Consider the following 13,553-nt stretch of genomic DNA (forward strand, 5'->3'; position numbering starts at 1 on the left):
TTACAATAATTGCATCATTAGCACTGTAAAACCATGAAATGTACCATATATACAAACAAGTATATTAATCTGAAGAAAAAGAAAAAGAAATTCCCATGTATTCACCATTGAGCCTAAAAACCATCAACATCGCTTTTCAATTCTTCCTGCTTCTCTTGCTGATATCTAGATGTGGTAGCAATCTTTAATTCAAACCAATAATTGATTGTCCTTCCAGTTTTACCATAAACTCTTTTTTTTCTGGAGCTGAGGACCGAACCCAGGGCCTTGTGCTTGCTAGGCAAGCGCTCTACCACTGAGCTAAATCCCCAACCCCTTTTACCATAAACTCTTAAGATGCATTCATCATGTGCTTGCCTCCTCTTGACCTTTTCAATGTGGTCTGAACTATTCAAACATGGCTCTAACAATGAGTAGCATCCACACTGATGTGGGTGTCACTTACACCACTGTCTTCTCAGGATTAATACACCCCAACAGTTGACACATTCCACCAATGATGGCATTATCTCTGTGTTAGCATCCAGATGAAGAGCTAAGCTGAAGCTGTGTGTGTTACCAACTTTGTAGCCTATGTAAAGTTTTCTGTATAGGTTACACAGTTGACAACTGTGAGTTTTCGATGGCCTATGCCCTATGTAAAGTTTTCTGTATAGGTTATACAGTTGACAACTGTGAGTTTTCGATGGCCTATGCCCTATCAATCCTGAGCAGTAGACTGTCCAGTGGTTGACAGGCCAGTTGGGATAAAACAGCAGCTCAATGTCTTCAGTGTGTACTTCTCTGATTACAAATCAGTTGACTATCTTCTCCTATGCCAATTGGCCATTTATCGTTTCTAAGTCATAAACTGTCCATTTTGTTGTATTTTTCTTCCTCACAGAATATCCTTGTTTCTTAGAACCTTCTATGACCCACTTCTGTAGCCTCCTCAGCTGGCTCCTGCTCATTTCCTTGGTCCCTATGGTTGGAATGCCTCAGTATTTAGCCTCTCAACCTTCATTGACCCCATTCATCCCTCCATATCTAATAAATAAATATCTAATATCTTTTAAAAACTCACTACCACAAAGCTCATGCAACCAGCCTGGTTTTCTTCACTGAACTCCAGGTCTATTTGCCCAATAGCCTCAGGGAAGCATATCAGGAAATTTCAGATACGCACATTGACAACTACATCAACTGTATGTCTTTCCTAGTTCTACTCATAGTAATCCATCTCCCAAGTCCTTAGACCACACAACTCATGTCACTCTGCCTCATCTTTTGTGGCCACAGCTGGTTCACCTACTGCTTTGTCTTCAAATTATAGTTAAAATTCGATAAATTCTCACCCATAGTTCACCCCACAATTCCAAAGTCTGACTCCCAGCAGAAAGTTGTGCAGTATACATGTCCCAGAGACCTCAGCATCTCAGGGCCAGAACCCAATACAGGATTCACTTCTTTCCTGGGGAGTTGAGGGGGTGTCCTAGGATCTTCCAGAAGTTGGATATCCCCTGGCCAACCCCCTAGGAACCTTTCACTAGTAACTGTCAGAAATTGATAAAGATTCCCTCAACTTCCTTGTCAGGCATGGTTCCCTCTTGGAACTCCCTATGGGGTAACTTCTTGAGTAAATACTTTTTGTTGCTGGACTCTCTGTTCTCTGGCACTTGTTACTCCCAATTAGGATTCCCAAGTTTAACTTCCAAGTGAAAACTTTGAACCAAACTCTGGCCTTAGGCTCTGTTTCTGGGAAAGCCCACTGGAGATAGCTACTGTGCCTCATTCCCAACAAAGCAGCTCGATGCATGTCTTAATGTCCAGATTATATTGTATCCCTGTACAAAACTGCTTACTCCAGATAGAAGCCCAAGTTATATTTTGACCAAGGCTACATACTCCCTGCTCATGGTAATAGCACCATCGCCTCCTAGCCCCTGTACAGAGTGGTGAGCAGAAGTCGAACCTGAAGGACCTCCATCCAAATATGGCTAGTTGGTCTACATTTTGCTTTAACAAATAATTCAATCCCAGGATCTTAGGTATAAGTTTCTGAACTTATTTTATGAACAGTAAAGTTTTAGTGCTATTTAAGAAGGAGGGAGGGAGAGAGGGGGAGAGGGAAAGAGTGTGGGGGAGGAAGAGGGGAAGAGGGAGGGAGGAAGGAAGGAAGGAGGGGAGGGAAGGGAGAGAGAGTGGGGGAAGGAAAAGAAGGGGAATGGAGGGAGGAAGGAGGAGAGGGAGGGGAGAAGGTAAAGGAGAGGGGGATGAGGGACACTGACTCTGACCATCTACCACATCTGCATCTGAAGTGTCCCAGGTGTCCCCATGGATCAGTCAGCCACATCCCAGCATGCTTCTATGCTTCCATTGATTACCACACTAATCCTGATCTATTTAACCCACATGACCTTAACTATCTGTTTTACATCAATCCTCAGTACTGATAGGGACAGATCTACCTGGCCACACCTGCTCATCTTCCTAACCATCTCTATCTTCAAGGGTCTCTGCACTTTCTTGTAGATTTAAAAGCAGTGAGAAATGTTTTGACGCAAAAAAAGAAAAAGCACCGATATTTTATTGTGTTTTGACTAAACTTGTTCTTAGTGTGGGGAAAATCAGTAACTGTGATACCAATTAGCACTATAGATAGCTCCATTTATGGAAGTGGTCTGTATTACCTTTCACTATAGCTTAGTGGTCTTAAGTATAAAGATTATGTTTTATAACAGTCATGGTCAAGATGATTGTCCTTGTCATGAAATGTGACTGACACACGTTACTATGGAGTAGCTGTACATTGAGTAACTTTTCTAAACACCCAATTAGGTTATTCTAGGATCTGTCCATAGATAACATCACTCCTGGTCATCCCAGTTGTTTACTCATTGTCCAAGGGTTAAGCACTATTCTAAACATTAGGAATACTGCAGGTTACATGTTCCTGGGCAGCCATTACAGCCACTGAAGGGACTACAACTGAAGCTGGGGCTGGAAAGAAACACCATAAGCATTGTCTTTTTTTCTAAACCTAAAGTGTCTTCTTCCCAGGTTTCCCCATTGTATTAGGTTTGCATAGGATCTCCCTCTGGCTCAGAACAGGCCTTTCTCTTTCTCCCCACACCCCCCAGGGTAGATTTGCACTTAAGAGGCCATCAAATGATGTGACTTAATGTAGCTCTAAAGTTACAGAGGCTGGCAACAGATTTTTCAGAGTGTCCATGAGTATCCACGGCCCTTCTAATGCGTTCAAATGCATTTCTCTTAGCATGGGACTCCTGCATGAAAATATCTTGAGGCATGAATAGATATTTTTTCTAAAAGACAGTTTTCCCTTCTTTTTTATTATTTATTCTTTGATAATTTAATACAGATGTATAATGAACTTCAGTCATTTTTACCCCCTTTCTTTCTCTCCTCCCTTTCCCTTAGGGTCTCCCTTCCTTTCACGTGTATGAGCTGCTGAATTTGGTTAAGGGCGCTTAGATAGCCATACGTAAGAGGTTAGTAGAACATGAGATACTTTGCAATGGCTATACCACTAAAGAAAACGGCACCTTTCCCAGTAACAGTTAACTGTTAATAGTCCCTCAGGGAAGAGTCTCTCTCCAGTCTCTGATGAAATGTTTAATAGCTCAGTCTTGTGTCCAGGGGTAACCACATTGCACAGGGTCTCATGTGTCTGAGTGTTCATGTGTGTATGGGTTCATGTGTGTGTATATTTACATATTCATGTGAAGGCCAAAGGTCAACCTTTGGGTCTCAGCCTCATGACCTTGTGTTGTTTTTTTGTTTTTTTTCTGACAGGGTCAACATCAAACTGACCAGAATCCATAGAACATTATCTCAGAGCAAGCAAAGGAAGTCCATAGAAGACAGTGGCCATAAAATGACCTACTGGGGGACCAAAAACAACGAGAGAGAGAGAGAGGGTTGGGGAGAGGGAGAGAGAGAACAGCAAGACAGCACTGGACATGCACTTTATGGAGGTAGAATGCTCAGCATCAAGTTCCCCAGTGCCCCATGGAGGGCCCCAGAGCTGTCCCTAGCCCTGTGGGGATGCAGGGCAGAGTGCATGTTCATCTTCTCTCAACTGTGGGATCAACATGGGTCCTGCTCCAAAGCTGAGGCAATTCCACAAAGAACAAGCAAGCTATGGCAGTAACAGGATTGAAAGGGGACTTTCTCATGCCAAAAGATCAATATTGCCAGCAAAGATTTTCCATATTGGCCTGTATGCCTGACCCTAACTATTGCGAAAGGCAGAGCTGCTGCTGCAAGACAGACAAGAAAGAGGTCCGACTGGAAACTGGAGCTCCCAAGGCTGCTCCAGATGCCACAGCCGGTCTTAAACCGTGACTGGGAACAGCAAACAGGAGCAGTTCAGGGTAAGGGTGTGGGCTGCGCCATCGGGCTGGAAGCCAGAGCAGCAGAGGCCTAGCCATTTGTCTGGGACTCTAGGAAGAAGTGAAGAGACACAACCATGACATCAGGCCAGCTTGAACTAAAAATGAACAAACCAGAGCTCCAGTCTGTCTTTCAAGGGGTGGGGTGAGGGGGGAGGGAGGGAGAGAGAGAGAGAGAGACAGGCAGACAGACAGACAGACAGACAGACATTTCTGAAGATGCACTACACATACAACATGAGCTCTGAGTAAAGTAGGGCCAGGTAAGAGCCTGTGCTCCTGTGACAATGGCACCAGTGGTGTCCCTTAGCTCCACAACAACAAATGCAGCCAGAGGCCACTTAACCTTGTACTCGGGCCACACATGTACTCGGGACAGCCAGGGGCTGCAGACTGGCCCCATACAGCCCTTTGCCTCCTACAGTTCAAGGGTGAAGTCCCATTGCTCCCATTCACTGCAGAGACCCCTCTGATGGGAGGCCTGCCCGGTCCCAAAGGTGCCCCAGAATGACTCAGATCCTCCCTTTCTACTTGGCTCAAAACATTTCTAATCCATCTCCTACCGTAGCTGTTTCCTAGTCCTTGCCTATGTTTTTTCAGTAAGAAGTAACTTTTATATGAATATCCATTTCAGCAGCTGCTCCTAGAGATGAGATTTTTTTCTTCTGTTTCCAATTTAATACTAAAACGTGGTGCTTTGTGATTCCAACTCTGAAATCTGTTGAACTTAATGTCCTGATGTAGGACAGGTTTTAAATATTATCCATATGTATTTTTGGTTTTGTTTTTGTGTTTTGTTTTATGTTGTTGTTTTGGATTTTTTTTTTTTTTTTGGTTTTTGGGGTTTTTTGTTTGTTTGTTTGTTTTGTTTTGTTTTTGAGACAGGGTTTCTCTGTGTAGTCCTGGCTGTTCTGTAACTCACTCTGTAGACCAGCCTGGCCTTGAACTCAGAGATCTGCCTGCCTCTGCCTCCCAAGTGCTAGGATTAAGGCATGTGCCATCACACCCAAGGTTATCATGCTGAATGGAAGAATCTCTAAATACAGAAGTAGAGACTTAATAATATAAATTCTTGCTGGATTATAAATTCATACTGGGTTTGGCTTATGTATTCTTGATGCCAAGTTGTTAAATACGTCCAACACACACCCACACATGCACATCTTAGATCCAACACACAGATTCCTGTGTGATTGGTCAGCTGTTACCATGGAGCTCCAGAAGATTCTTAAGCTACCAACTTGAAACCTCCGAGAACCACTTTAAAAAAGATTTATTTATTTTATGTGTATGAATGTTTGGTCTGCATGTATGGCTGTGTACCCAAGGAAGTAAGAAGAGGTTGTCAGATCTCCTAGATTTGGGGTTACAGATGGTTTCGAGCCTCCATGTGAGTGCTAGGAGTTGAACCCAGGTCCTTTCCAAGAGCCGTTAGTGCTCTTAACCGCTAAGCCATCTCTCCAACCCCAGAACTACATTCTCACCCAAGAAGAGCAACTGCTGTCACAATGCCCAGCCACCCAGCTCCACCTCTGGAGAGCAGTAACGGTGACCCATCCTGGAACTCCCGTGATAAGGCAGTCAGTGGGACCTTGGGAAACACCTAGGGGATGACTCTCTAGGAGGAAGCTACTTTGTACCCTGCATGGGGGACAGGAAATGCTACTTACCGCAATCTCCGTTACTAAAATATCAGTAATACTTCCCAAAACAGTGACAAAGTCAAAGACGTTCCAGGCATCTCTGAAGTAGTTCTAGAGAAAAAGAGGGCAGTCAGTGCTGACGGCAAAGGCTTACCCAGGCAAGGAACAGAGGGTAGTGTTTGAGGGTGACAGATGCTCAACATAAGGCCAATGACAGGCAGCTGTCACAGCAGGCATGCAAATACTTCCAGACTAGGTAGAGGCATAACAGAGAGCTAAAGGTCCAGAAAGGAGAATCCCAGGCTTGGATGCCTCTCAGCCCAGGGCAGGGCAAGACTCAGGCAGCTGAGAGCAAAGCAGTTCTTCCTTGGGATGCTCACAGTGTCTATCTCGAGTGCCGCAAAGGCCCTTCAAATAAGGGGGTGGGTGCCAGGAGGCCGCTCATCCAAAAGCAAAGAGAACGGAGCACATACCAACACCCCGAAGGCGATGATCTTCAGGATGCACTCCAGAGAGAACATGGATGTGAAGACGATGTTCAAGCACTTCAGCATCAGCTCGTACTCATAAGGGGCATCGTAGAACTGCCCAGAGAAACAAGGCTGATGGCTGCGGACACACTAGTCCCAGTACCCCAACTGACTACACAATGGGTAGGAAAATATCTACATCTGCCCAGATCTAGATCACCTCCTCCTTGCTCTTTCCAGGTCTCTAACGTTTTCGCTGCCTCAGCTACAAATCCAAGAGAATGGATCGCATAGGTACCATGTGCCGGCAAGAAGACACACCTCTGGGCCTCAAAAGAAGGCCCATACCCAAGTTTTTCAGCAGTCTCCTCCTAATTCAAACATTCCCTCTAGATAGATTTCCTATGTCTGGGAAAGCTGAAATTTGCAAGGCCCATAAGGGTTCCTCCCCAAGATTACAGAAACTGTAAACAAGTGCTCGGGGAGGGGCTCTGACCAGTCTGGTTAGAGCAGAGATTCTCAGACATGTTGACCTGCCTGCATCTTGTGCAGAGCTCTTCGGTTACAGCTTGAGGGAGTCATTGCCTATGCTGAGGTGAGTTTCTTTGGTGACACAGCCACATTTGCTCTGTCCCTGTTTCTGAAAGCAACCCCTCATTCATAATCCTATATGTAATCCCAACAAAAATTTATTGGTTCACTTAGTTGGACTTTGGTAGAATTGTTACTTGGTCTGTTATGGGTTCCTTATCTGGAGTGAATAGGAGAAAGAGGGGGGAGGAGAGAGAGAGAGAGAGAGAGAGAGAGAGAGAGAGAGAGAGAGAGAGAGAGAGAGAGTGACAGTGTGTGAGCGTGTCTACCCTAGCTCCTCAGAAGAATTCTCACATACAACAACCCCTAGCAAGTCCATGGCGGGCTTCATATACCTTCATCATCAGCACCACTGTGTTGAGGGCTATCATGGCCATAATGAAGTACTCAAAGGGTGGAGAGACCACAAATGTCCATGTCTTATACTGGAACGACTGCTTGTTCTGAGGCATGTACCGTGTCAGGGGTTTGGCGCTGATGGCAAAGTCAATGCAAGCCCTCTGTAAGGAGAGAAGGGAGCCATGAATGCAAAGCCTTGCCCACTACAAGTGGAACTTTCTCACATGCCCTTTCAGGGAGCCCAGAGGAGAAGGAGGTAGAGGTAGCTAAGCTCCCACCAAGTAGGCCTAACTGATCTGCAGTTTCTATTTGCAGAAAAAGGAGGCCCTGCCTATGCCAGCCACAGCCATGCCAAGGAGACTGGTAATCTTGTCCGGAGTGCCCATGTCCCGGTCGCACACAGCCCCGACTTACCTCATTCTTTTCCAGACTGCACTCAGACATCACCTTGTCCCCCTGCTCCTGGAAGGTGATGATGATCAAGGCCACAAAGATGTTGACAAAGAAAAAAGGGAAGACCACAAAGTAGACCACATAGAAGATGGAAAGCTCCATCCGAAACCCGGGGCTTGGCCCCTGCTCCTCATAGGTGGCGTCCACAGAGTGTTTCAGCACCCTAAGTAAGGGGAGAGCAGACTTCAGGAGACTTCCAAGGGAGCACGGGTCTGCACCTCGGGGGCAGGGCTCAGATTTACATATAAGAAATGGAACTCAGGGCTATACTTCAAGAGCACCATATATCTCTGTAGCTCAGGGATGGGGCACAGGTCTGCGCCTCAGTGTCAGACCTCATCGAGAAGATGCAGGTCTGCATCCTGAGAACAGAGCTAGTCCACCTCAGAGACAGGGCCCTTCATAGAAAGGGCTTCAGTCCCATACCCCAGGAAGGCGGTTCATTCTTCTACCTCAGGGATGGAACTCAGTTCTGCCTGAGAGGGACAGGGTTCTCATCTATACCCACCTGACCTCATCATGGGGTTAGAAGTTCGGGAATCTGCCTCAGTGTACTCGTGCCTAAGTAGCTACCATGATTAGTTTGGCACTCACATGGGCCACCCCTCTCCTGTGGACACCGTAAACAGAGTCAGCAAGGCCCAGAGCACATTGTCATAGTGGAAGTCATATTTCTTCCACTGCCTTGGCTGGGCTTCTACCTCTTCCTTCTCATAATCCAAATACTGACCCCTGGAGACAGGAAAGAGCAGACGAAGGCGGTTAGTGGTGATCAGTTCACACGCCCACATATTTACAGTCAATGGTTGCTGAGCTCAGCAGAACCATTCCATGTGGTAAGACAGCTGCAAACTCACCCCTGAACCCCAGCACATAATCCATACACCAGGCCCTCCAACTCCCAGATCTATCACTGAGATGTGGCGTCTTCAGAGCTGGTTGATTTGACTGGTAGCAAATCTAATACGCGTCTTTGAAGAAAACACGTGGCTAATCTTGATTTGGGAATGGACTCTTAGCTAAATACCAAAATCGTGAGCAACAAAATGGGGGCGGGGGGAGGTTGGACTTTGGCAAAATTAAAAGGATTTTTTGTGTCTCAAAAAAAACAAAAAAAAAACCACCATAAAACGGTAAGAGAAGGCTGGTGAGCTGGCCGAGGGTAAAGGTAGACACTGCTGAGATGGGACCTGAGTCGAATTCCTAAGGTCCACGTGAGGGACGGAGAGAACCAGCTCCCACAAGCTGCCCTGCGACCTGTGCACGGATGGGACTGCATGCACTACCGCCCCAAATAAATATAATCGGTCACTGTACAACAAGAGTGCTCTCGGTGTAGTGGTGCACACTTTGATCCAGCATTCAGGAAGCTGAGAAGGGTAATGAGCTCCCTCTCAGATCTTGTCTCAAGACAGAGGGAAGAACGGAAACTGAAAAGACCAGAACGATCAGAGAAACTACTGTCAATCTTCTTTCAACCTGAAAACGTGTATTCAGAACATGTAAACTATGAATAAAATCAATATCAAAAGACAACCTAATTTTTAAGATGGATCAAATATCTGAATAAATGTTTCTTTCAAAGAAGTCACATGAAAGACCGACTATTCCATGAAAAGTGTTCAAAATCATCAGCTTTCAGAAAAAAAATCAAAAGCACATTCAAGTCTCACTTCGTCCCTGGGGTAACAAAGCAATCGGGCCGCAAGACAGCTCAGCCGGTCGCGCCGCAAAGTCTGACCACCTCAGCCCAATCCCCGGGGCCTCAATGGTGGAAGAGCAGACAAACCCTTGATTGTACTCACTGTGCCATGTGAACACTGCCACCACCTCACTCTCACTCACACACACACACACACACACACACACACACATGGTGGGGGGGGGACAAGGAGGGAGAGAGGGGAGGAGAAGGGGGGGAGTTCTGCCTTTAGGTATACATCCAAGAGAAATTAAAACACACAGCAACTGTACGAAAGTGCTGACGGCTGCACTAATTGTGATAACCGAAAGGTAGAAACAAGGCAAATACCAGCTGTCCAGTGAAATGGGGCACGCACGTCACCAAGCTGCTATTAAGCCATGGGAAGGAATGCAGTATGCACGCCACATAGAAGCAGGGTGCACGCCTCGGCTTACCTGCAGTCCCGCTCCAGCTCCTTGGACTCATCAGTGCAGTAAAAGAACTTCCCTTTGAAGAGTTGGACGGCGATGACGGCAAATATAAACATGAAGAGCATGTAGACGATCAGGATGTTCAAGACATTCTTCAGAGAGTTCACCACACAGTCAAACACAGCCTGCATGGGAGAGAACAGAGCGCACCGTGCCAGGGCGCACCCACACGGGAGGGGCCGCAGTGGGGCTGAGTGGTCACTGAGAGAGGAACAGAGATGGGGTGAGCTAGGAAAGGGGACGGAGGGGATCAAAACAGACAGTGACTGGCTCAGAACCTCAGGAGTACAGAGGCCCGGGCTCCCAGAAGCACTAAAGAACCCCTTAAGGCTCTCTAACCTATGGCCACAGAAGGCTACTGCAAGCTACCTTAACCGCTGTCTTTCTCACAGGAAGGGATGTCATCCTGGCCTTTATCAGTGAGCACCACCTGCCATCTGGATACCCAAGAAAACTGGCCTAGCAGGAGGCTGGAGCCAGGCCACAGGAAGGAGGCAGAGTACCCAGGCTTGCACACAGGGCATGCACTAACCTTGTGGACCATCCCTGCTTTGCCCCTGGCCAGCAATAGCGTTGATATAGGGGAAGACTAAAGCTATAGACAAGGGACCATGTCCCCGAGGACACAGACAGAGAATTCAAATGTGTTCTGGGATCTAGATGGGACTCAGGATCCTCTCACCCTGGACCCAGAACTGATATGCCTTTCAGGCTTCCCTGATGACCCCCAGCAATCTCCACAGTGTGTGTGTGTGTGTGTGTGTGTGTGTGTGTGTGTGTGTGTGTGTGTGTGTGTGTGTGTATTTTCCTGCTGCCTCAAGTACAAATCCTGCCTTGGCCCAGAGACTCCCTGACACCTTTCCAGATCACATCCCCACATACCACTTCATGCACAAAAACTAAACCACTCTCCCTTGCCTTACACTTTGGCTACTGTCTCTGAGGTTTTAATGTCCAAGCTGTTGAAAATCTACTGCATATGTTTTAAAGAGCTGAAGGAGCACAGAAAGCAGTTTGTTCTTGACCCACGCTAATTATTAAATTGGGGTTACATTGTACTTTCTTCATCCAGAAACCCAGCAGTACCTGCCCTCTTTCACTGAGCCCAGGAGCTGTCTTCCGGAATTCTGGACTCCTGGCATCTACCCTGCATCCTGTGTCCCCTTCTTCCCTGTCCTGCCACAGCATCCCATCTGGTGCTAGTGGCTAAGGAAGAGGATCCTCTGCAGGGAACAAACCTCCTTGGAGAAGGGTCTTAGAGTTGAGTGAGATTTGTCCCCTCCTACAGGTGAGCAATCTGTGAAGACACATGCACCCACCCACACACAGTGTCCCCACATGTACAGCTCCTTAATCCCCAACTGCAGACTCCAACCTTGAGTTTAGGCAGCCGCTTGATGGTCTTGAGGGGCCGCAGGACTCGCAGGACTCTCAGAGACTTGATGGTATTGATGTCTTTCCCTTTGGATCCTCTAGAAGGGAGAAATGACTGATGCTGGTGGGCAGAGTGCTGGTACGAGTCCAGCTCCTCGCCAGTCCTCCTGGTCTAATAAGGCCCCGTGCATTTTGTCAGAGGACTCAGTTGCAGGGAGTCTTCCCATGGCTGCCTGAGGACAAGGCTAGGGCTGCTGCCAAACCAGAGCAGCACAGCTACTCCATAGGGAAGCTGATACCTCAAGTGGAGAGGACCATGCTCTTGGCTCTGATGGCTGCAGCCACCTGCCCAGGGCTCCTGACAGACCCGCTGAACCAGCAGAGTGGAGGTCTGAACCTGCCCATTATGCTAGAACTTTATCAAGCACTAGAGGAGCCACTGGCCTGCTTATCTCTATGGGGTGGGGGCGGTAATTGGCTTCTGCCCCAAGGCCACCTGACTGTCATCAGCTGCAGAATACCCCTCAAGTGACCAAAAGGGAACTGGGGAGGCAAACAGTAAGAAAGAGACATTCAAATACGAGACAATGCCATAGAGTGTAGTAGAGTAAGATAGGGAGGAAAGAGAGGAGAGAAAGAAGAGCGGGGTCAAAGGGAAAGGGGAAGGGAGGGGCAGGGATCGAGAGAGGAGGGGTAAGGAGGAGGGGAGCAAGTGGGGGGGGGACAGATAGGGGATCAGAAGGAGAAAGACAGACCCAGAGAAGCAGCCAGATACCAAGATGACCAAGAAAGGAGCAGGCGGGAGAACTCAGATGGGGGAGACAGACAGGCAGAATTCCAGGTACCAGCCACAAACTCTAAAGTCCAGGATTAGAAAACCAAACCAAGAACCCCCTGCAAACCAGAGCAGACACAAATGCTGTCTCTGCTGTTGGAGGTTGTGGGTAGCAAGAATCAGCAGTCAAGGGCCAGGACTACAAGGCTTGGGAGGCTTCCTGCATACAGAGCTCTATCCTAGCCAGTTCAGACATGACTTCCCACCCAGATTCCTGAGCAAGAAACAGCTAAGTCTGCCCCAAATCGCTTCTCTTAGGCTCCAACAAAACTCTAGGATAAATAGAAAGCTAGAAAGCTGCTGTATATCCCAGGCCTCCTTCACAGGAAAAGAAAGACAGCCCCACACTTCCCTTTCCTCAACCCACATCTCAGCATTGGAGCCAACCGTCCTTAAAGCTGGACATGGTAATACAGCCGAGAGTCTCCACGATACGGAGGCTGAGGGAGAAGGCTATCCTGGGCTACAAAATCAACACAACCTGCCTGGCTTTCACCTAACACCTCCAGTACCCACCGTTACCCATCTCCCACCAGGACAGAGACCAGCCAGGATGGGTGGCAAAAAGGAGAAACTTCCCAGGACTGTCTACTGGAGGCCACTCTCTGAGCCTAAGACTCCCCCTCTTTGCTCACTCAAGAGGCCACAGCCTGAGACCCATCCTCTTCCTACTGCCATCTCGGAACCTCTCTGGTATTTCTGCTTGGAGTTCCCCAGGGTCCTTGCTGATACTCCAGCAATTTATTTCCTTTATCATAGACAGAGGGCCATTAAGTCACCCAGAGAAGACACTGGTGGGCTCTGGGAAGGGACTGAATGGATGGAGGAGAAAAGAAAGCTGTATTTCAAGGGAGTAGCCACATGGGGAAAGGCTTCAGGATGGCCAGCATCATGGACTGTGGCACTGCTGGCAGCTTTGCTCAGGTTCCTCACTGCCGTCTAGGCCAGATACCCTGCTCACCAAGGGTACCCTCCCTACCAAGGCTGACCGTGCCCAGCCCAGCCCAGCCCCCAGCCAGTCCCCACAGGCATGGCAGGAATGATGGCCTGAGGATGGCTCCTGGGGGGAGCATGCAGCCTAAAGAGGGTGGAGGTGGATGAGCAGGTGTGAGGCCATGATGGATGGGCCAAAGGCCAGAGGCGTGCCATGATGTAAGGCAATGTCAAGGGAAGGGAGACATTACCCCATGAAGCTCCTACCCGAGTCCAGCATGGAGAAGACAAAAAGAGCAGAGTCAGTGTGGGAAGCGAACAGAAGCCTGTACTGGCCTACTCAAGA

At 47.8% G+C, this 13,553-nt stretch overlaps 1 protein-coding gene across 13 annotated transcripts in view; it reads right to left on the bottom strand.

Moving 5' to 3' along the window:
• Positions 1-13,553, bottom strand: part of Cacna1b (calcium voltage-gated channel subunit alpha1 B) — a 165,160-nt gene that overhangs the window by 40,640 nt on the left and 110,967 nt on the right. For 10 of the 13 annotated variants that reach the window (XR_010064570.1, XM_063283169.1, XM_063283167.1 and 7 more), the window contains 7 exons: positions 11,441-11,537; positions 10,030-10,190; positions 8,485-8,622; positions 7,852-8,053; positions 7,434-7,598; positions 6,511-6,621; positions 6,065-6,148 (listed from right to left, as the gene is read on the bottom strand). Coding sequence is in view for 12 of the 13 variants with exons in the window: in XM_063283169.1 (XP_063139239.1) it covers positions 6,065-6,148; positions 6,511-6,621; positions 7,434-7,598; positions 7,852-8,053; positions 8,485-8,622; positions 10,030-10,190; positions 11,441-11,537 (958 nt within the window). In the remaining variant the exon portion in view is untranslated. The other 3 variants (XM_063283170.1, XM_039104390.2, NM_001413253.1) reach the window with 2 other exon arrangements.

The sequence above is a fragment of the Rattus norvegicus genome, chromosome 3, assembly GCF_036323735.1.
Source record: "Rattus norvegicus strain BN/NHsdMcwi chromosome 3, GRCr8, whole genome shotgun sequence".
Lineage (NCBI taxonomy): Eukaryota > Metazoa > Chordata > Mammalia > Rodentia > Muridae > Rattus > Rattus norvegicus.